Genomic DNA, 22,973 nt, shown 5'->3' on the forward strand with positions numbered 1-22,973 from the left:
CATGCCCATTTTACAGAGGAAATAGGTCTTTTTGTCTTGTGTTTCTATTCCTGGAACATGAAAAACATGCCATTTTAGGGCCTTTTCTCCTTGACTTTGTCCCTCTCCCTCCACCTTCCCATTCAGTACTCAAGAGCAAACAAATGCCATTTCTTTAAAGCTTAACTGACCACTAGATATAAAACAGCCTTCCTCCGCGCATTCTATTTTATTTTGTTCAGGTTTGTGTTTTAGTTGCTCAGTCCTGTCCGACTCTGTGCGACCCTATGGACTGTAGCCCGCCAGGCTCCTGTGTCCATGGGATTTCCCAGGCAAGAATACTGGAGTGGGTTGCCATTTCCTTCTCCAGGGGAATCTTCCCCACCTGGGGATAGAACCCAGGTCTCCCGCATTGCAGGAAGATTCTTTACCATCTGAGCCACCTGGGAAGCCCCCTATTTTGTTCATAGTACTTATCTTAAATTACCTTGCACATTCATCTGCCTCCACTAGACTTTCAACTGCAGGAGTGGGAATTTAACTGAGTAAGTATTTACAGAATCAGTAAGTGAGACAATATGCTTGGGCGGGCCGAAGGCAAACAATAGAATCTGAGGAGGAGTCAGTATTTTCAGGCTCTGCCGAGTAAAAGCAACAGTTACTTTTGAATCTGAAAGTGTGATCCTGGGAATTAAGAGACAGCCCTCCACAGACTTGTGACTTAGAACCCTGTGCTCAATTTCGACTGGGATTCCTCTTCTGTGAAATGAGCAGAGCCCTTTGGGTTCACTGCCACCCACAGTGACTCTACTCAGATAAACGTACCTCAAAAACCGCCTTTAGAAAGCTAATGAGGAGGAAGAGTCTCAGCAGCAGAGAAGGGAGTGGAAGGGACTGCGGGTTTAGGAGGAGGGAGGGGGAACCTCTGTTAACCCTGGGGACCGAGGGGCAAGAGTGAGGGGGCAGCAAGTGGGGGACGCGCAGAGGAGCGCGCCGGGGTCTTGAGGAAGCGAGAGCTAGCGCGGTCAATCCTCCGGGACTGAGCAAGATAGGTCCTGGAGTGCGTGAGCGGTGAAGGGTGAAGGAGGGTTGGGGGGAAGGGTGATATCCTGTAGTCCAGAGGCGCAAGCGGCGGTCAGAGGTCAGTAGGGGGCGCGGCAGGAGTGGCCAAGTGTCAAGGAACCGGGCGAGGTCTCTCCTGCTGGGACTGGGCAGGACAGGGCGGGGCCCTGACAGGTGTGAGGTGCGGGCCTGAGGGAAGTGGCGGACATTCGGGGGTCACCGAGGAGGGCCCCCGGAGGCGGAGAAAAACAAAGGCTGTACCGAGGGGAGCGAGCGGATGGGGACGAGGCGCGAAGGGCCGCAGATCGCAAGGGGAAGTCGTCGCGCTCGCAGGGGTCGCCGAGGGTGCGCAGCTTGCGCGGAGGGGGCGGGGCGGGGTGGGGCCAGGAGCCGGGGTGCGCGGGTCGCGGGGGGCGGGCGCTGCAGCGGCGGGGCGCGGGCGCGGTTGCCCAGTGGCTGTCTCCTCACTTCCGGGAACGCCTGGGCGACTAGGCCGCCCCCTGCTCACCGCCCAGCCAGCCGGCCGGCACGGGCGGCGAAGTGAGTGAGCGCGCAGTTAAGAGCCGAGTCAGGCCGAAGGAAGCTCCACTGTCCGCGCGGGCCCAGCCTCTTTCTGCAGCTATGGGGGCGTCTGCGCGGCTACTGCGCGCAGCGATCATGGGGGCGCCGGGCTCTGGCAAAGGCACCGTGTCCTCGCGCATCACCAAACACTTCGAGCTGAAGCACCTCTCCAGCGGGGACCTGCTCAGAGATAATATGCTTCGGGGCACAGGTTGGGAGCCCGGACGTGAGGGGTGGCCGCGTGCTGTCACCGGGTGGGGCTCTGCGGGCGGAGGGGCCGGGGCGCGGGAAGTCGGTCCGGCGAATGCAGGTTCAGGGGTGCGGGCGCAACCTCTCTCAATTGCCGCCCAGTGAGGAGTCCTTCGGGCTGCTGAGCGACTGCTCCCCGAAACCTCTGACGTCAATGCACAGCTTCAGGAGGGTTACTGAGAGAAGGCACTATAAAGTTAGGACACGTTCTAAGTTCAAAGATGAGAGGAAACCACATGGCTTTGAGAAGTTTGTCCAGCCCCAGTCGCAGCTGCTCCTAAGGAGCCACCGAGCTGTGTATGGCTTATTCCCCTCGTGCCTTTGCGCTTGGAGAACTGTTAGCTCTTTCTCTTTTTACTTTTTGTTTGTTAAACGCTATGGAACTTTCTGGTTCTGACCTTTCCCCCATACTCTGATGACCGAGTATTACTTATCCTCATTGCTGTCGCAAAATTGGCTTAACTCTTTAGACACGAAAGCTATTCTTGTGCCTTGTTATCTGAAAGATTGTTTTGTTTCTCCTTCCAAATAAATTCTTATAACTCAGCACAAAATCTAGTCAACAAACTGTACACTGTACAATGGGTGGACTTTATCTTATGTAAATTCTATCTTAAAGCTGTTTTCAAAAAGTCAACAGCAAGGTGAGTTTTTTTTTTTTTTTCTCTCAAAAGCGTTGACCTTTATTTTCCAAAACAAAGTCATTTTGACGCTCCTTTTAGAAAGTACAACTAATCCCTTTACACAAGTTAAAAAAGAATTGGAAACAATTTTGGATGGAAGTACATAATATTAAAAGGAAAGTCCTTTCATTCCCTACCTCGGTCTCATTCTTCAGAGGGGAGCCGTGTCATGTGTTTTAGGAATCTGTATTTATGTTCAAGCATGTATCTCTGTATCCTTTGTTTTATGCAATATATAATCCTACTAAAATGTGTTCTGCACCAGTGTGTTTTCACCTTATATCTGGGATATCTTTCCATCTGAAAACCCAGAAATCCATTTCATTATTTATTATTTGTGTAGGTGCCTATTTGCTGGATCTGCTATGATTTGTTTAACTAATTCCCTACTGATGGGTCATGTAGGTTATTTTCAGATGAGTTTCCCTTTGTTTGAAAACACTTGACATTTAAATGAAAAGAAGAATCACCCCACTGTTTTTTGTTTCTTGGAGTTCTGTGGTTCATCACCTAATCTGGTGAATTACTAGCTTTATTTGTCTCTTCTAACATTGATCTTCAAAAAAAAAAAAAAACCATAAAGTATTTTGTAGTTAATTAAGCTTCAGAAGATTAAACTGTTTGGCTCACTTGCTAAGTGTTCTTGATGCTGTGCATTGATGTCGTTAGGTAACCCGTTGGGGTAAGATTATCCAAACTGGAGAGGAGTAAGGGATCCGAAAGCGAATCTCTGAAAAATAACTCAGTAGTGAGGCGTAACTGCATGGTTAGAGACCACCTTCAGTGGAGTTAAAGATATGTTAACTTGTGAAAACAGAAAACTTAAAAAAATTAAACTTAAAGAAAATTAACTGAACTTTTAAAATTAAGAAACAAACCTCTTTGTTTATCTATAACATCCTTTGACAAGCCTCATCATCCTCTTTCTGACTCCACAACGTGAAAAGAGAGACTAGAGGGAGGCAGGAGAGGATCTCTGGGAAAGATGTTCAGTCTGCCTCAGACACCTGCTCTTTCTGGAGTCTCTACAGGCAGTTCTTTTAACAAAAAAAGCAGAAGATGGAGTTGAGGGAGGTGTCATGAGATTGTTATTACAGATGATCTGTATCTCAGGTCTAAGAATACATCCTCAATAAATATTTGTGAACAGATTGGATATTTCACACAGGGTCAGCAACAAAGGAGAGGTATAACCTTTTATATAAAAAATACTGTTTAATGTTTTTTTGATGCTAAGAAAAACATATTTATTATAAAGCAAGAAAAACATGAGAGTATAAAGAAAATTAAAGTCCTTTATTATTCTACCATCCAGACACAACTATAATTAACTCCTTGGTGCTTTTTCTTCTATTCTGTTTTTTCTCTTTTTTTCTCTATTGTATTTACATGTGTTTGAAAAATTATTATAGTCAAAATGATTGCTTGGATACCTTCTTTTACACTTATTGTGATTATGTTCACACATCACTAAGTAGTATTTAAAATGATATTTAATTTCATCAAGATTGCACAATTATTAATTGAAACGTTTTCCTATTATTATACCCTTATGTGGTTAACCATTCTTTGCTGTAATTAATATTGTTATGGTTATGCTGGTACATGAATATTTGGCAGCATCTCCACTTACTTCCTTCAAATAAATTCCATACTGTGGAATTTCTATAAATACTGTATCATCAAATACTGCTAAGGGAGGATGGTGCCAATTTACCTTCCAACCACCATTTCACAATGATTAATCCATGTCTGTATTTTATAGCTAAAGTTTAAAGTCATCCCAGCAGATGTGATAAAGACCCTGGAAATAAAAGGCAGCCTGTTGACAGAAGCAAACCTTGAGTAACTGTAGACACCACTGAACCCTGGAGTCAGAAAACTTCAGTGTCTGCCCCTTTGTCTTCAGTCTCGCCTTCTCGTTTAGAGATGAGGAAGCAGAGTTCATGAGAGGTTAAAGACCTTGCTCAATAATAAAAAGCAGTCACTGGTAAACAAGTGTGAACACCCAGGTCTCTTGTATGCCAGTTAAATTACTCTTTCCATTATGCAGTATTTCCCAAATTGAGATTCATGAGATAATTTTAGGTAGACAAAAAATTTTCTCTAAAATAAAAATAAAATTCAAGTTAATAAAATCAATAAAAAATTTTATTTCAACTTTTATTTGAAAAAATGATAACTAGCACACAACCCTTTAATTTCTTGAACAACATAGCTTATTAAATTAAAAGAATCTTCTAAAAAAATCTCTTTTCCCATTGTTTTTTTAAAGTTATTTTTAATTGGAGGATAATTGTTTTACAGTGTTGTGTTGGCTTCTTCTAAAAAACAATCTGAATCAGCCATAACGATACATATGTCCCCTCCCTCTTGAAACTCCCTCCCACCCCCCACTCCATCTCATCCCTCCAGACTGTCACACAGTACTATGTTGAGCACCCTGTGGTGGTGGTTTAGTTGCTAAGTTGTGTTCGACTCTTGTGACCTCATGGACTGTAGCCCACCAGGCTCCTCTCTGTCCATGGGATTCTCCAGGCAAGAATACTGGAGTGGGTTGCCATTTCCTTCTTGGGAAGTGGATCTTCCCGACCCAGGAATCAAACACGGGTCTCCTGCATTGCAGGCGGATTCTTTACCAGCTGAGCTACAAGAGCCTGTATAATATAGCAAATTTCCACTGGCTATCTGTTTTACATATGGTAATGTATATATTTCAACACTACTATCTCAATTTGTCCTACCATCTTCTTCCCACTGTGTCCAAATTCTCTATGGTTGTGTCTCTATTCCTGCCCTTTGAGTAGGTTCAAAAGTACTATTTTTCTAGATTCCATATATATGTGTGTGTTAATGTATGGTATTTGTTTTTCTCTTTCTGACTTACATCATTCTGTGTAACAGGCTCTAGGTTCATTCACCTCACTAGAACTGACTCAAATGTATTCTTTTTTATGGCTAAGTAATATTCCATTGTTTATATGCCCCACATCTTCTTTATCCATTCATCTGTCAGTGGACATGTAGGTTGCTTTCATGTCCCAGCCATTGTAAATAGTGCTGTAGTGAACATTTGGGTACATATGTCTTTTTGAATTATGGTGTTCTTAGGGTATTAGCTCAGTCGTGTCCAACTCTTTGCAACTCTGTGGACGGTAGCCTACCAGGCTTCTCCCTCCATGGGATTCTCCAGGCAAGAATATTGGCGTGGGTTGCCATTTTCTTCTCCAGGGGATCTTCCCAACCCAGAGATCAAAGCCGAGTCTCCCGCATTGCAGGCAGATGCTTTAACCTCTGAGCCACCAGGGAAGCCCAGGGTATATTCTCAGTAGTGGGATTCCTGGGTCATATGACAGTTTTATTCCTAAAAAAACAGTCATTTTAAAGAAATTACATGGTAAATGATAGATCTGCTATGGCAGAAATTGTACTGTTGCCCTGTGATTGTCCAAAGTTTGAGAAACTGCACTGCAGCTTGGTGCTTCTCAAAAACAATCCTGGACTAAATGAACCCCTTTTGAATCTCATTTGTTCTCATTTGTAAATTGGGAAAACTGAACTCAGTAGGTAATCCTCAAAGCATTTGTCAGCTCCCAAGTTTCTGTATATCTAACAAAACTTCTAGTTTGTACACCCAGACAGCAAAGATGTGCCTCATCAGAATGGTATTGATGGTAGAGCAAATTATTTTTGTAATGGCAAAATTTTTTATTTGTAATAGGCAATACATTTACTTGGTTTTGAACTCTAAAAAATATAAAAGGACATTTAGTGAAAAGATTCTTCCAGAGCTATTTCATGCACATGCAATCCATTGTTTATCTCTTCCTTTTTTTTTTCTTTTTTACACAAATCACAATAAACTGTACATGCAGTTTTCTACCTTTAACAATATTGCTTTCCATGAGGATTGCTCCATTTCTTTTTTTCTAACAAAGTAAGGTAGGCCTTTTTAAAATTCCATGGCTGGAATCCAGGATAATCCAGGCAGCTCCTCTCTTCATCTATCCAGTCATTCGTCTATGGGTTTGTCAAGCTGGGTACTGACAACAACAGAGACAAATATATTTCACTGGAGGTGCTCAAGTCAGAACATGGGCAGGCAGGTGGCCATTAGTCTGCTTGGGCTGCCATATAGAATAGCACAGACCAGGTAGCTTAAACAATAGAAGTTTATTTTCTCATAGTTCTGGAAGCCAGAAGTTCAAGATCAAAGTGCCAGCAGGGTTGGTTTTCTGGTGTGGCCTCTCTTGCTGGCATACACATGGCCTCCTCACTGGATCCTCATGTGGGCTTTCCTCTGTTGTGTACATTCTTGATGTCTCTTCCTCTTCGTGTAAGGACACCAGTCATACTGGATTAAAGTCCCCCTTTATGACCTCATTTAGCCTTGATTACCTACTTAAAGGCTCCATTTCTAAATACAGCCACATTGAGGGGCAGGGCTTCAACATACAGATTTTAAGGGGCACACTTCTGTTCATACCAACATGTGAACAGGTAATTTCAACAGTGTGATAAGTGCTCCAACAGAGATAAGTCTGTGACATTAGGGAAGTCCAGAGCAGGAACTTCTGATTGCCTCAGAGGTTAAGGGACCTCTTAACCTTTTAAGATGTGTCTTGAAAGATGAGCAAGAGCTTATCAGGTAACAGAGACTCGGAGAAAGAGGCTTATGCAAAGGCTCGGGGGACATAAAGTATGTGCAACTCCTTGTTGGGGCCATGGTTTGAGGGTTGTGTGGGGATGGTGGGGAGGTCAGTAGAGGAGAGAGATGAGGCCAGACCTACTTGGGCCTTGAGTTGAGATTCTGTCCTGAAGCAGGGAGAAATACAGACCTGGAATGGGAGTTTCTTCTAAGTGCTTCACTGAAAAGGTTTCAGCCTGAGTGATGGTTGGAGGGAGAACAACTGTCAAGGGATGTTTCGATTTTCAGTATTATTCTTGTGAGGTATCCCATGCATGAAAGTATTATGATTTCTATGATGGTTAGAAGAATAAAATGAACACCGAAATGTGGAATATCCATGCAAAATTCTATTATTTAGCCATAAAAAGAAGTACTGATACTTGCATGGATATTACCCATGGATATTGCCCACCATCAGGCAGAGAACCAGTACCTTTAGGGTCACCACATGTGCCAACCCATCACATCTTCCCACCCTGCCAGAGGTAACCACTAGGTTGACTCAGAGTCTTTATTATTTGAGAAAGTCATTTTTTCTAAACCCTTGATTGGGTGTAAAGCCATCATTTGATGCATTCCCTCTTGTAGTTTTGTTTTGTTCCAACATGTTTTTAAAGTAAAGATGTATATACATCATAAAAAAGCTAAAAGCAGTTTTTTTCAGAAACTAGATTAATTCTCTAGCTCCTCTTGGCATATGTAAAAGAGAACTGTATTTACAGTTGGTCAGGCCCTCTTTTGTACCTCATAAATGCTCAAACATAAGTTGTTTCTAGATCATTCAGATATGAGGTGTGATTGGCTTGAGGAGTGTTGTAAGAATGACCAGATGTTAAAAGGAGACATAGAATTAACAATTTTTTTTGTATAATACAAATATCATCTCTCAGATTAATGTTTCTGTGTTTTAGAATTTCTCATTATTATCCTTAAAAATCAAAAGCTGGTTTTAACCCTTCCTATTTTCATATAACCTTCCTTTTCTATTTTTGTATACAACTTTATAGAAAATTAGCTTGTTTTAAATGATTTACTTTTAAACTACCTTTTGGGTTTTGTAGGTGTGGAAGCTCACATATTTGTTAATTTTTGGAATAAAAAAAAGAAATAGTCTTTTTAATGAGTCTATTTAGATACAGCATTAAATTATAGGCAATCAAGGGAATAAAAATTTACTGACTGTCCAAAGAATATGCTGGACAAGAGTCCTTGCATACTTTTAACAGGGGATGAAAACCTGAAATGTAATAAACAAACTGCTTATATCTTGATATAGAGAGTTGAATCATTTTTATTCTTTTAAATGAAAGCATTATAGACTTCAGATTTTAAAAACTATTTTAAGTGTTTCATGTTATAGAAAGTTGTTAGTAATAGTGAAAAAGATTGTTAGACTATGCATGGAACTATCTGTTCACAAAACAAAGTGTCTGTAGGTTTTAATGTTAACAGTTTTGATGATAATTATCTAAGTAGTGCTGAGTTATATAGGTTATATGAGTGGCTTTTTTTCCCTCTTGTTTTGCTTACCAGGTATTTTTTGTCTTTACTTTCTTTTTTTAAAAAAATCTTTTTAAAGATATAATTCACATACCATAAAATTAACTCTTAAGTTATGAATCAGTAATTTTTTTTATTGTTTTTTTTGTTGAAGGATAATTGCTTTACAGAATTTTGTTGTTTTCTGTCAAACCTCAACATGAATTGGCCATAGGTATACATATGTCCTCTCCCTTTTGAACCTCCCTCCCATCTTCCTCCCCATTCCACCTCTCTAGGTTGATACAGAGCCCCTGTTTGAGTTTCCTGAGCCATACAGCAAATTCCCATTAGCTATCTATTTTACATATGGTAATGTAAGTTTCCACGTTACTCTTTCCATACATCTCACCCTCTCCTCCCCTCTCCCCATGTCTATAAGTCTATTCTCTCTGTCTGTTTCTCCATTGCTGCCCTATAAATAAGTTCTTCAGTACCATTCTTCAAGATTCTATATATATGTGTTAGAATACAATATTTATCTTTCTCTTCCTGACTCACCTCACTCTGTATAATAGGTTCTAGGTTCATCCACCTCATCAGAACTGACTCAATGCATTCCTTTTTATGGCTGAGTAATATTCCACTGTGTACATGTACCACAGCTTCTTTATCCAATCATCTGTCTATGGACATCTAAATTGCTTCCATGTTCTAGCTATTGTAAATAGTGCTGCAATGAACAATGGGATACATGTGTCTTTTTCAATTTTGGTTTCCTCAGGGTATATGCCTAGGAGTGGGATTACTGGGTCATACGGTGGTTTTATTCCTAGTTTTTTAAGGAATCTCCATACTGTCTTCCATAGTGGTTGTATCAATTTACATTCCCACCAACAGTGCAAGAGCATTCCCTTTTCTCCACACCCTCTCCAGCATTTATTGTTTGTAGACTTTTTGATGACGGCCATTCTGACCGGTGTGAGGTAATATCTCATTGTAGTTTTGATTTGCATTTCTCTGATAATGAGCAATGTTGAGCATCTTTTCATGTGTTTGTTAGCCATCTGTATTCTATGGAGAAATGTCTGTTTAAGTCTTTTTTCCACTTTTTGATTGGGTTGTTTATTTTTCTGGCATTGAGTTGTATGAGCTGCTTGTATATTTTGGAAATTAATCCTTAGTTGTAGTAATTTGCTATTATTTTCTCCCATTCTGAGGGTTGTCTTTTCACATTACTTACAGTTTCCTTTGCTGTGCAAAAGCTTTTAAGTTTAATCAGGTCCCACTTGTTTACTTTTGTTTTTATTTCTGTTTTTCTAGGAGGTGAGTCATACAGGATCTTGCTTGATTTATGTGATTGAATGTTCTGCCTGTGTTTTTCTCTAAGAGTTTTATAGTTTCTGGTCTTACATTTAGGTCTTTAATCCATTTTCAGTTTATCTTTGTGTATGGTGCTAGGAAGTGTTCTAATTTCATTCTTTTACATGTGGCTGTCCAGTTTTCCCAGCACCATTTATTGAAGAGGCTGTCTTTGCCCCATTCTTGCCTCATTTGTCAAAAATAAAGTACGCATAGGTGCATGGGTTTATTTCTGGGCTTTCTATCTTGTTCCATTGGTCTATATTTCTGAATCAGTGTTTTTTTTTTTTTAATTACATTCAGAATTGTGCAACCATCACCACAATTTTAAAACATTTTTTATCACCCCCTAAAAGCCACCTTGTTCCCATTAGCAGTCACTTTCCATTTTCCCCCAATATTGCCAGCCCTGGACAACCACTGATTTTTCTTCTCTCTCTCTAGACTTGCCTACTCTGAACATTTCATATAAATGGACTGATGTAAGATGTGCTCTTTTGTGTGTGGCTTCTTCCACTTAACATGTTTTAACATTTCATATACTGTGTAACATGTATCAGTACTTCGTTTTATGGCTAAATAATAGAATTTTGTATGGATATTCCACATTTTATTTACCCACTTGTCACTTGATGAACATTTGGGTTGTTTCCAATTTTTGGCTATTGTGAATAATGTTGCTATGGACATTCATATATAAGTTTTTCTGTGAGCTAATGTTTTTATTTCTTTTGAGAAAATATACCTAAGAGTTGAATTGCTGCGTCATATGGTATCTCTGTTTAAACTCTTGAAAAACTGCCAGACTGTTTTCTAAATTGCCTACATCAGTGTTAGGGACTCAGCCCTGGAGAACTGTGGTTTTCCTCAGTACTCTTGGTGAGTTTGAGCTTTATGTCCCCCAGCGCGGTGGTCAAAAGCCTGACAACAGAGATGTTGCACACCAGCAATGTATGAGGGTTTCAATTTCTCAACATTCTTGGCAACACTCGTTAGATCTTTTTGATTACAGCCATCCTGGCGAATGTGAAGTGATGTCTCATTGTGGTGCACACATATTAAGTTTGTGGACCTTTCCAGTAGGGTGTTTTAGTGAGTCCAGGGTGCTCTCAGGCCCAGTTCCAGATGTTGTTTGTAAATCCAAGCAGTGCACCTGTCAAATGGCAGCCAATTTCCGTGTAGTTAATGTGCTTAGTTAGAAATCTGAAGTTTCATGAATTTGACAATTTAGGATCTTTTCTGAAGTCAGTATGTCAGTTCATAACAAGAATTACGAAAACAGTCATAAGCATTGACTCTTTAATTTCTGATTCCTGAGAATTTATACATCAGAAATAACTCATAAACCCACCCCCCCCCCCAAAAAAAAAAAGAAAAAGGAAAAGGAATGTTAAGATCTTTAAAAGCAGAAGTGGTAGGGAAAAATCAAGACTAATTTAAAATTTTAAATGTCCAACAGTATATACTGCCATGATAGAGTGTATTTTTATCAAATATAGATATATTTTCCAAAGATGACTGAATGACTGTATAAAATCACTGAGAAGTATCTACAAAATGATGTTTAAGTGAACAAACACAAAATTGTAAGTGCACAGATTATTACAGTGGCATTACAAATTCTATATGGGCGTAAATAATTTGCTAACAGATGATGAGAAAATTAAAATACCGTTGCACAAGAATAACATATAATTGTAGGTAATATTTTAAAGTGTTCATAAATGCTTTTCAGTGTATTTTATTTATAAAAATGTAACAATCACAGTGTTGATCTGGTCAAAAACTGAATTGTGACAACAGCATCTACTTTAGAGGATTAGAAAAATGTCTACAGTAACAAGATCTCAGGTACTTAAGCTGAGCCACTTAAAAATAATGACTATTTCAATTTCTTATTAAAAAGAAAATAATTTTAGTGTATATATTTTTCTGATAGAAAATTTAGAAAAATTACAAAAAAGTACAAATATGTTAAATCACATAATTCTATCACAGAGATGACTACTACTAACATATTGCTTTATATCTTTTCATTATTTTTACATTTATCTATTTTTATATGATGGAAATTTTGAAATAGGCATTGATTATTTCACAGTCTCTTTTTATCACAAAAGTTGATGATGCACATTTTCAAATGAGTATGTTATCTAGGGGGTTTCTTTAGGCAGCCAGTTTCCTAGAGGCTTAGAATGGGATAGAATAAAAGCACTTGCTGACTTGCCTTTTTTTCCTGCCTCTAATGTAGAAATTGGTGTTTTAGCCAAGACTTTCATTGACCAAGGGAAGCTCATCCCAGACGATGTCATGACTCGGTTGGTCCTTCATGAGCTGAAAAATCTCACCCAATATAACTGGCTGTTGGATGGTAGGTGGAGCATTGAGAATATTTCAGCTGCCCTAAAGGATGCATGCAGACTGGAGAGTGAGCATTGCATATGCTACAGAAACAGATGGTGGGCGGGAGAACCGTGTGCTGCCACTCCTGACCCTGGGGATTCGGGGGCCAGTCTTCTTCTCTGTCCTGCTTCTTTTTTTAAATGCAAAGAGGGAAGTGCACTGCATTATTTCTAAGCTTCTTCAGATACGACTTTTGTTCCTGCTCCCCTTTTTGAGAATATTTAGGATGAGGGAGGATCCCAGGAGGAGGAAGGAAGGACAGAGGGTAACTTACAGTAAGATGTAAACTCTCCCCAGCCAGGGGTGCCGTGGGGTCCTTGAGGATAGGTTGATTTTTAGTTTTTAGAGGGAGGTCTTTATTACAAGGAATTTGCTCATGCAGTTATGAGGCGGACAAGTCTCAAGATATTCAATGTGGGTTAGGAAGCTGGGGACCCAGGAGAGCTGGTAGTGTGATGGTGTAGTTCGAGTCTGAAGGCTGGTGAAACCTAGGAAGACCCGATGTTTGAGTTTGAGTCCAAAGGCAGGAAAAAGCCATATCCCACTCCAAGGCAGTCAGGTAGGAGGAATTCCCCCTTATCTTCTGGAGAGGGCCAGCCCTTTGTTCTGTCCAAGCCCTCAGTGGATTAGATAGGGCCCACCCACATTAGGGATAATAGTCTGCTTTACTCGGTCAACTGATTTAAATGTAAATCTCCCCCACCCCCACAAAGACACCCTCAAAGACATATCCAAAATATTGTTTGACCAAATATTTGAGCAACCTGTGGTCTGGACAAGGTAACATATAAAATATTAACAATCAGGGTTGCCCTACAAGTGTCATCAGCCTTCCTGGTGTTACAGCTTTTGTTCAAGTTGCTCAACATTAATTTTCTTCCTTCTTCCCTCTCCCCTCGGTCCTTCCTTTCTTTGTTCATTTTTAACTTAATTTGTAAAGGCTTTCCAAGGACACTTCCGCAGGCAGAAGCCCTGGATAGAGCCTATCAGATAGACACAGTGATTAACCTGAACGTGCCCTTTGAGGTCATCAAGCAACGCCTTACTGCTCGCTGGATCCATCCAGGCAGCGGCCGTGTCTACAACATCGAGTTCAACCCTCCCAAAACCATGGTGAGTAGTTGGGGTAGAACTGACTCTGCCTTCTGCGTAGCCAGCTTTCTCCAGATGACAGATGACTTCTGTCATCTGGAGACAGTTGCCCTCAGTTGCCCTCAAAGATTACGTTGATACTCCTGGATGACCAGAACTCCAGAGGGCATGCTCTCAGATTACTTTTGTACTCTGCTGGTTTAGTCCAGTCAACTTGGTGGTAAAGACATCCCTAGAGGCAACAGGGGTTTGTTGTTCCTCCAAAAGCATGTGTTGATTTTCTACTCTGCCAGGTGGTGTGTTAAGAATTGGGGCAGTAGGGATTAATGACACCTTGGGTTATTTAGGGTTTACAGTTCAGATTCTCAATCTGTAGCTGAATCCTTTTCGTATATGTGTAATATCACAGGCTTCCCTGGTGGTTCAGATGGTAAAGAATCTGCCTGCAATGCAGGAGACCTGGGTTTGATCCTTGCGTCAGGAAGATCCCCTGGAGAAGGGAATGGCTATCCACTCCAGCATTCTTGCCTGGAGAATTCCATGGACAGAGGAGCCTGGAAGTCTACAGTTGCAAAGAGCTGGACACAACTGAGCAACTAACACTTTCACTTTTTTTCATAATATAATACATATAATATACATGTAATATATAATACCAAATTATTTAGAGGCTGCTTAAAGACCCTTTTTCTGTAAAGAGAAGGTGATTGCCACCGTGGAAACATTCCTGGGGTCTCATGGCTCTGTGTTGCAATGACCTGGATTTGAATTTGATTCCATTTATTTAAAAAGCACATTTTTGTGTTTGGTGCTTACATAGATGTTTGTTTACAAATCAGTTAATTACCTATAAAAATATCCTTCAAAACTATGATACTTGATGCCAGCCCTTCTAACTCCCATTTAGGGAATTGATGATCTGACTGGGGAGCCTCTTGTTCAGCGTGAGGATGATAGACCAGAGACAGTTGTCAAGAGACTGAAAGCTTATGAAGCCCAAACAGAGCCTGTCCTGGAGTACTACAGGTGAGTTGGTCGCTTTTCAGAATTTCTCTTATATGATGAATTACTAAATCATTTTCTGATCTTTCATGCTTTCCAGCCAAAATGCTAAAATACCAGATAATCCAACCTGAATTAGTTTAAATAATAAAAGGAAATTTATTTGTGAAACAAATCCAGAAGGTAGTTTGGACTTCAGCTGCCCCCAGGTTTGATCAGAATTTTGCTCATCTCCGGTTTGTATTGGCTCTGTCCTTATACTTCTTGCATAGTTGCTGACGGTTGCTAGGGGCAGGCACAGCATCCTATTTATGAAAGGGTGAGGGGCCACCTTTTCCCCAGTGAACAGAAGTGCTAGCCAGTGCTGGCACTGGCTAGTCCCAGCCAGTCACTGGGATGGGAGAGATTATACTGATTGGTCCACACCCAGAGCAGGCAGTGGGTCAGTCTCACCCAAACTCTGCTGTCTGGTGGAGGGAGGGCTGGCATGAATGCCAGGAAGGCAAACCTAACGGTGCCCACTCCCTGTGACAGTAGAGGACACTATAGCACAAAAGCTTCTTAAAGGGCAACTAATCCTCAGATCATTTATTTGGCAAATAGTGTTTAAAAGTTTTCATTTTTACATAGGTTTGTTGACTCCTCAGGGAATTCATATCCCACCATGAATACAGGAACTCTAGTGAATTAATGTTTGGCTCGGGCCAAGAAACAATTCTGTTTCTTTATTCAGCTTTCCCCTCTCCTAACAGAGGGTTGATTACATTCACTTTCCTGTATTCACTCACTTACTGAATAATGACTCAGCATTAAGACAGGACAGTGCTGTGGTAGAGCACTGACTCTGGAGCCAGAGTGCCTAAGCTCAAATCCCAGCTCACCATTTATTAACTTGGCCTTAACTTCTTGCTTAACCTCTGTTTTTTTCCATGCAAAATGGGATTGAGACTGGAGGGTTGAAAGGTGGAGTTAACATGTGTAATTCTTAGAATTGTGTCTGACACACATTAAGCACTATACTTATTATAGTGCTATATTATATTAGCTATTATTAGCTATTACTATTATTATTTGCTATTAGATTATTAGCTATTACTATTGTTGTAATTGTGTAATTACGCAGTGAATTCTGAAGTAGCAGTCTCCAAATTATTTTAAGAGTTATTTCTGGAGGATGAAATTACAAGGAATTTGGCAATTCACTTTCTTCACTGTTAGTATAATTTTGTGATTATATAATGAGCCTGGCTCCTGCAGATTACCAGCTGTGTGGCCCTGGGCAATGTGTTTGAATATCTGTGCCATGAATTCTTCATTTGTAAAATCAGAGCAATTATTATGTAGTACCTTCTTTATAGGGTTGTTAAGGGAATTAAATGAGAGAATCCATACAAAGACTTAAAAACAGTCCTGGCACTGTTGAATCACTCAGTATTGATGAATATTGTTTACCCTGTGGATACTGCTAGGCCAGTGATCCACACAGATAACTAGACCCAGTCTTTGCCAAGCCCCAAAGAAACTCAGCTTTCTTTGTGAGGCAAAGTGCTGGGTAAACAGTATTTATCATACAGTGTGATAGGTGCTTATATCAATCAGGAACCCAATTCACACAAGCTTTAGCAAAAGGGAAATTTATTGGTCATGTAACTGAAGAGTCCAAAGGTAGATGGTTTGGGTCCAGGTGTTCAGAGTCATCAGGCCTCTGTCACTCTTAGCTTTGTTTTCCTGTGTTGGCATCAATCTCAGGTGGGCTCTACCTGTGTGAGCCCCTCAGCATTCCAGCTCACTTCCTTCCAGTTCATCTACCCCAGAAAAAGAGAGTCTCTTTGGTCTCAAAAGTCACTAGCTAGCTCTGATCATGTCCATCCTTGAAGCTGGGAGGTGGGGACTATCCCGTCTGAGTCTCATGGACTGAATTTAGTGAAAAGGTTGTTTCCCAAAAGGGGGTTGTTATTCATTCAAAAGTAACCAGAAGAAGGGAGAGCACATTGTTGCTGAGCTGGTAACAACACTGTGAGGCTATTAACAGAAGTCATGACTGAATGCAGTGGAAGTACAGTGGCTGTAAGCATTAGTTCTGTAAAATGTGGGAGGGGAAGTTGGGGAAGGCTGTAGAGATGAAGTGTATGTCCTGGGTCCCTATCGCAGGAGATACCCTAGTCTTTCTGAGCTTCTGGCTTTTGCTACTTCTTGCCCTTAATTGAAACTTTAACCTCTAAGCTCCTGTATATAGATCTAGGACTGAACTTAACCAATAGTTTAAAATGGTATTTGCAGTAACCTTAGTGAGAATCAGCATTGTTATTTTAAAATACTGACAATTACATTGTTGCTTTTAAAACTCTTCTCAGCTGTGGGACATTTGATAGTATAACTAGGTCTCTGTTTACAAGCAACATAATGCTCTTTTTAGAGGACCAATAGCTTAAGCCGGTTCCATTTTATTACATAGAAATGAAGGTGACAAATGTTCGTCCAAGGTTCAGCCTTAGGACTGAATAGGTATGTATAGTTGTTCCCTTGGAAGCAACCTGTTAACCCACTTGTGACATAGGTTTGATTTTAAGGTGGCTCTTCAAGAGGCTTACAACAGTTAAGAAGCTTGTTCTATTGAAAACTTTATAAGATGCTTGTGAACTTAGAAGCAGGAGGGCCTTAGCAGATGTTTCTTAACCCAGGAAACAGTGGGAATTATTTAAGTTCGTCTTTAACTGTGGCAAATCTTATGAGGAATGCATAAAGGAATGTTTTTGTTCCCAGTGAAACATCTCAAAAACTTGCAGAGGTATGACTGATCCTGTTTTTAGAAAGTGATAAACCAGAGTTCTTGCTCTTCTGCAGCCTTTAAAGCCAGTGTGTATATGAGTAGTTGGAGGAGGAGGATAAATAATAGGAATGCCACAATCTCTGGCAGGAATTTTTCCGTTTTGAAAAACAACCCCTGGATTTTGATCCTTCTCACCATCGAACCTCAAGAACTAGTGAGTACAGACTTTGATTGCTGGCCTGGTAAAAAGCCAGACAAATCTGCCTGGGAAGAATGGACAAACCCAGTAGGAAACATGATAAAAACAACATTCTAGAATTCCCCTTTCCTTTAAAATTCAGAAGGAGGGCACAGAGGAAAAAAAACCTAGGTGAAAGAAGGAAGGCTCATCATGTATTAGGAAGCTGTCTTGCAAAGAGGTAAGCAGACAAAAGAAAGCCAAGGGTGTTCTAGTGTCTGACAAGACCCATTTTGAAGCCTACTACCATTTTGGTGATTCAGGTTATTACTTTACATCCCTAACACAGTTTCATCAGTAAAATAATGAAACTTGAGTTTTAAATAGGATTAAATTATTATATGTAAAGCACTTAGCATATCAGAAAATGATAGATGCATCTTAAGTGACCATTTCTGTTAGCCAGAGGGCACAACTGAAACCAAAATCTAGGTTTTCCAGCACCCAGCCAAGCGCCTTTCATTCTTGATCACACAGATCTGTACTTACTGAGACCATTAAATCCACACTATTATCTTTAAAAAAAAAAAGAAAGAAATTATTTATTTATTTATTGTTGGCTATGCCAAGTGGCATGTGGAATCTTAGTTCTCTATTCAGGGATTGAACCCAAATTGGGAAGTACTCAACCTATCCATTTTTAAAAAATTTTTATGATAAAAGCCATTTTGATAGGTGTGAGTTGATCTGACTTTGGTTTTGATTTGTATTTCCTTGATGACTAGTGATGGTGAACATCTTTTCATGTGTCTGTTTGCCATCTGTATGTCTTTGGAAAAAGACGTTAAGGTCCTCTGCCCATTTTTAAATCAGGTTGTTTATTCATTTTTTTTGATGTTGGGTTTTGTATATTTTGGATATTAACCTCTCATCAGATATATCATTTGCAAATATCTTCTCCCATTCAGTAGGCTGCCTTTTCATTTTGTTGATCTTCCTTGGCTATACAAAGTCTTTTAAGTTTGATGTAGTCCCATTTGTTCATTTTTGCTTTTGTTTCCCTTGCCTGAGGAGACAGATCATATATATATATAATATACACATACACACACAATATATATCATATATATATATACAATGTATATACATGTTATATATATATTAAGGCTGATTTCAAAGAGTGTACTGCCTGTGTTTTCTTCTAGAAGTTTTATGACTTAAGATCTTACATTTAGGTCTTTGATCCTTCTTGACTTTATATTGTGTGAGAAAGTAATCTAGTTTTATTCTTTTGTGTGTAGCTGTCCAGTTTTTCAGACAACCATTTATTGAAGAGGCTGCATTTTCTCCCTTGTATATTCTTGCCTTCTTTGTCACAGATTACCCTGACCATACTGCAGGTTATTTCTGGGCTGCCTATTCGGTTCCACTGGTCTGTGTATCTGGTTTTGTGCTAGTGCCATTACTATTTTGGTTACTGTAGCTATGTAGTATAGTCTGAAGTCAGGGAGCATGATGTCTCCAGCTCTGTTGTTTCTCAAAATTGTTTTGGCCATCCGGGGTCTTTTGTGTATCCAGATGTTAGAATTTTTGTTCTAGTGCCATGAAAAATGCCACTGGGCACTTCCCTGGTGGTCCAGTGGTTAGGAATCCAGTTTGCAATGCAAGGGATGCTGGTTGGATCCCTGGTCCAGGAAGATCCCACATGACACGGGGCAGCTGAGCTCACCTGCCACAACTAATGAGCCTGTGAGCTGCAGCTACTGAGTCCATATGCCTTAGAGCCTGTGCTCTGCAACAGGAGAACCACTGCAATGAGGAGCCCTCGCACCACGAGTAGCCCTCACTTGCTGCACCTAGAGAAAGCCAGCATAGCAAAGAAAACCCAACACAGCCAAAAATAAACATTAAAAAAGAAAATGCTGTTGGTATTTTGTTAGGAATTGCATTGAATCTGTAGATTGTCTTGCATAGTATGGTCATTTTAACAACACTAATTGTTCCAATCCATGAACAGGATATATCTTTCCATTTTTTAATGTCTTTTTCAGTTTCTTTCATCAGTGCCTTATAGTTTTCCAAGTATAGGTTCTTTACCTGCTTGATTAGATTTTTTTTTAAATGCAGTTGTAAGTGGGATTGTTTTCTCTGATAGTGTGTTATTAGTGCATAAAAATGCAACAGATTTCTATAATTTTGTATCCTGCAGCTTTACTAAATTCATTTATTAGTTCTAATAGTTTTTTGGTGGCATCTTTAGGCTTTTCTATATACAGTATCATGTCATCTGCTGAAGTGACAGTTTTAGTTCTTCCTTTCCTATTTGGGTCCTTCCCCACCCCCTTCTGATTGCTATGGCTAGGAATTCCAAAACAAAAGTGCTGAGAGTGGAATCTTTGTTTCTGATTTTAGAGGAAATGCCTTCAGCTTTTCACTATTATATTGGCTTTAGGTTTGTCATATATGACTTTTATTACACTGAGGTATGTTACCTCTATACCCACTTTGTTGAAAGTTTTATAAAAAATGGATGTCAAATTTTGTCAAAAGCTATTCTCTATCTTTTGAGATGATCATATGATCTTTATTCAATTTGTTAATGTGGTGTATCACATTGATTTGAATGTATTGAACCATCCTTAAGACCCTGATGCTGGGAGGGATTGGGGGCAGGAGAAGGGGACGACAGAGGATGAGATGGCTGGATAGCATCACTGACTCGATGGACGTGAGTCTGAGTGAACTCCGGGAGTTGGTGATGGATAGGGAGGCCTGGCATGCTGTGATTCATGGCATTGCAAAGAGTCGGACACGACTGAGTGACTGAACTGACTCACTGACTGGGACAAATGCCACTTGATCGTGGTGTATGATCCTTAACTGTTGAATTTGGTTTGTTAGTATTTTGCTGAGGATTTTTACATCTATGTTCATTCGTGATACTGGCCTGTGATCTTCTTTTTTTATTGTCAGACCTGTCTTGTTTTTTATCCTTAGGAAAAAAGGGGTGTTGGAAACATTCTCTGGAACAGAAACCAACAAGATCTGGCCACACGTATATGCTTTCCTACAAACAAAACTTCCACAAAGAAGCCAGGAAACATCAGTTACTCCATGAGGAAATGTGCATGTAACTAGGAAGATGAGCAGAAGCTCCTTGTCTTGTGCATTTACAGGTTCCTTGTCCTAAGACTCTGGCCTGTATAAATTGTTTGAAAATTATGTTAGTTTCATTTCTGCTGCTTTTAACCTGGAAATTAAGGATGTGCCAAAAGAGTCAATTATGAAGATTCATCTTCTTAAATGTTCAGTGTGTTTTATCTAGTTACCTTCTAACTAGATAAAATTAGAATTTAATTAGCACAATTATAAAACATTATAAATGTCTAACTAGACCTTTGAAAATTGTTGAGTGTAACTGAAAGGGCAATTGGTAGTCTAAGTTTTGTTCAGAAAAGAAGTGGTGGATAAAGTTTCCTTATTTTTCTGGAGAAGTAGAACAAGAAAAAACTTCCATATCACTTGTGGAAAGTATCTTATCAGAGGCTTGTGGATAGTGATGCAAAAAAAAGAGACCTCTAGCACTGTGATACACACAGACTATGGGCCACTGTCTATGGAATTCCTGGGGGTGGGAAGCAACTAAATTTATAGATTAGTTGCAGGATGCAGATTCACTGCTGCCTTTTATTGACCTCAAACAGATTGCCAGATATTTCTCCAGCAAAATGGGTTTATTCGGAATCAGCAGATAATTGCAATTTGGAGTCTCAACCATGGTGAGCCAGGTGCAAGTCCTCCCCACAGCATGGGAATGACAGTACTTTTATAGAGGAGAAAACGAAGTTGGGAGGGCTGTAGTTAACAAGTCCGTGGCTTTTCGTTGGCCGAGTCCTTGCCAGAAGTCTTGCCTTCTTCCTTTTGGGCTATGCTATCTTCACAAGGCATGAGAGCTCCCCCTCGTGGTCTCCTGACTATTGAGGTTTCTGGGTTTTTTTACACTTTATACTAGCAGCCTTTTGATAGCCATATATCCTGTATTTTGTTGTTTTAAAACACAACTTTCACTCTACTCCAGATTTTCAGTTTGCAATAAAAATGTATCGATTAGCACATAGCAAAATGTATTTTCCTATCACTTTTCTTTTGAAAATCCTGTGTACTGAGGGATATGACTTGTTAGAAATTGACATTGTAAATTCTTGTAAAAGCACCAAAGTTGAATTTCCAACAGAATATGTAATTAAACTCTCATGTTTTCAGAAGTTACTCAGGTTGAAAAATGTGCACTTTAGGACCTGCTTGCCAGTTTGTTTTTTGATCCCAATGTATGATGTGCCTTGATGAGTAGCAAATTGAAGGAAGGAAGGAAGACAGGGAAGGAGGGAAGAAGGAAAGGAGACTCATGGCATTAGGTTAAGTAAGAATACTTTGTCATTAGGAAATAGATCAGGTTTGCCTGGGGGAAACTCCCTTGACATGAATAACAATCATAATTAGTAAACAGGTGTAGAAATTAAAAGGATTTACACAACATATTAAAAAGAAATAAGGAACTCATTGATTTGGCTTAGAAGAGTTCTTTATTCCTAATCAAAGAAGTTCACACCTGCTCATGTTCACTGCTATCCTTCCTTAATGAGGAAGAACTCTGCCAGTGAATGTAATCTGTGCAGCCATTTTAAAATGAAAATGATTTGATTCCTTAGAGGGGCAACAGGATGCATGCTTATGTACAGTGGTAGGAAGAGTGGGGCAATATGAGAGGTGAAGGAGAAATCTGACAATATCTTCAATTCTCTTACTTGGTGCTAGATTAAATGAAACGAGTCATTGTATAAGCTGTTATTAACTGCGTTTGAAAATTTGGCCCATTTTATTCCAGGCACTGAAAATACAAATGCTAGCAAGTGATTCTTATGTATCTTGTGGGGGAAAAAAGCTGACTTTTCTTTGATTTTTAAAAGTTCAGTATTGATCTTTCAAAAATGTACTGAGGCTTTTAAAAAGGATTATGGTAAACATTCATATAACTGCCTTATTTCAATGTTAGTATGTACATTCTAAAAATGTTGGGTACTAATTATCCAGTTTATCAATGAATTAGCATTAAATGAAAATTCAGAACTGTGACTATTACTTGGTCTTTGGTAACACACAGGGCCCACTCTAACTCACCTTCCCTTTATTGCCCTCATGTCTCATTGGCTTCTGAGTTAGTCTCTGCTTTCTAATAATTGTCTTAGAACACTTTTACATATATAGGTTGGTTTCATTTTACCCTTTATTTCCTGCTGCAGTATTGCAGCCATACTGGCCTTCTTGACACTGTCAGATTTGGGAATCAAGAAGAGGGATAGAAGAACATGGCTATGAAAATCAAGACCTGTCCTTCCTGTGATCATTTCCTCTCCACTCCCAAAACTGAAGTTTTGCATACAACCATGACCTTGGGACACACCT

At 39.8% G+C, this 22,973-nt stretch overlaps 1 protein-coding gene across 3 annotated transcripts; it reads left to right on the top strand.

Moving 5' to 3' along the window:
* Nucleotides 1–1,121: 1,121 nt before the first annotated feature.
* Nucleotides 1,122–22,643, top strand: AK3 (adenylate kinase 3). Of its 3 annotated transcripts, none has more exons than XM_019966000.2 (5): nucleotides 1,122–1,222; nucleotides 12,317–12,436; nucleotides 13,409–13,581; nucleotides 14,468–14,586; nucleotides 20,508–22,643. In XM_019966000.2, the coding sequence occupies exons 2-5, from the start codon at nucleotides 12,376–12,378 to the stop codon at nucleotides 20,626–20,628; spliced, it is 474 nt and encodes a 157-aa protein (XP_019821559.1). In that variant the 5' UTR covers nucleotides 1,122–1,222; nucleotides 12,317–12,375; the 3' UTR covers nucleotides 20,629–22,643. The 3 variants fall into 3 exon arrangements, with proteins under 3 accessions (XP_019821559.1, XP_019821560.1, XP_019821558.1); XM_019966001.2 differs by lacking the exon at nucleotides 1,122–1,222 and adding an exon at nucleotides 1,249–1,386; XM_019965999.2 differs by lacking the exon at nucleotides 1,122–1,222 and adding an exon at nucleotides 1,481–1,813.
* The last annotated feature ends 330 nt before the right edge of the window (nucleotides 22,644–22,973 follow it).

The sequence above is a fragment of the Bos indicus genome, chromosome 8, assembly GCF_029378745.1.
Source record: "Bos indicus isolate NIAB-ARS_2022 breed Sahiwal x Tharparkar chromosome 8, NIAB-ARS_B.indTharparkar_mat_pri_1.0, whole genome shotgun sequence".
NCBI lineage: Eukaryota > Metazoa > Chordata > Mammalia > Artiodactyla > Bovidae > Bos > Bos indicus.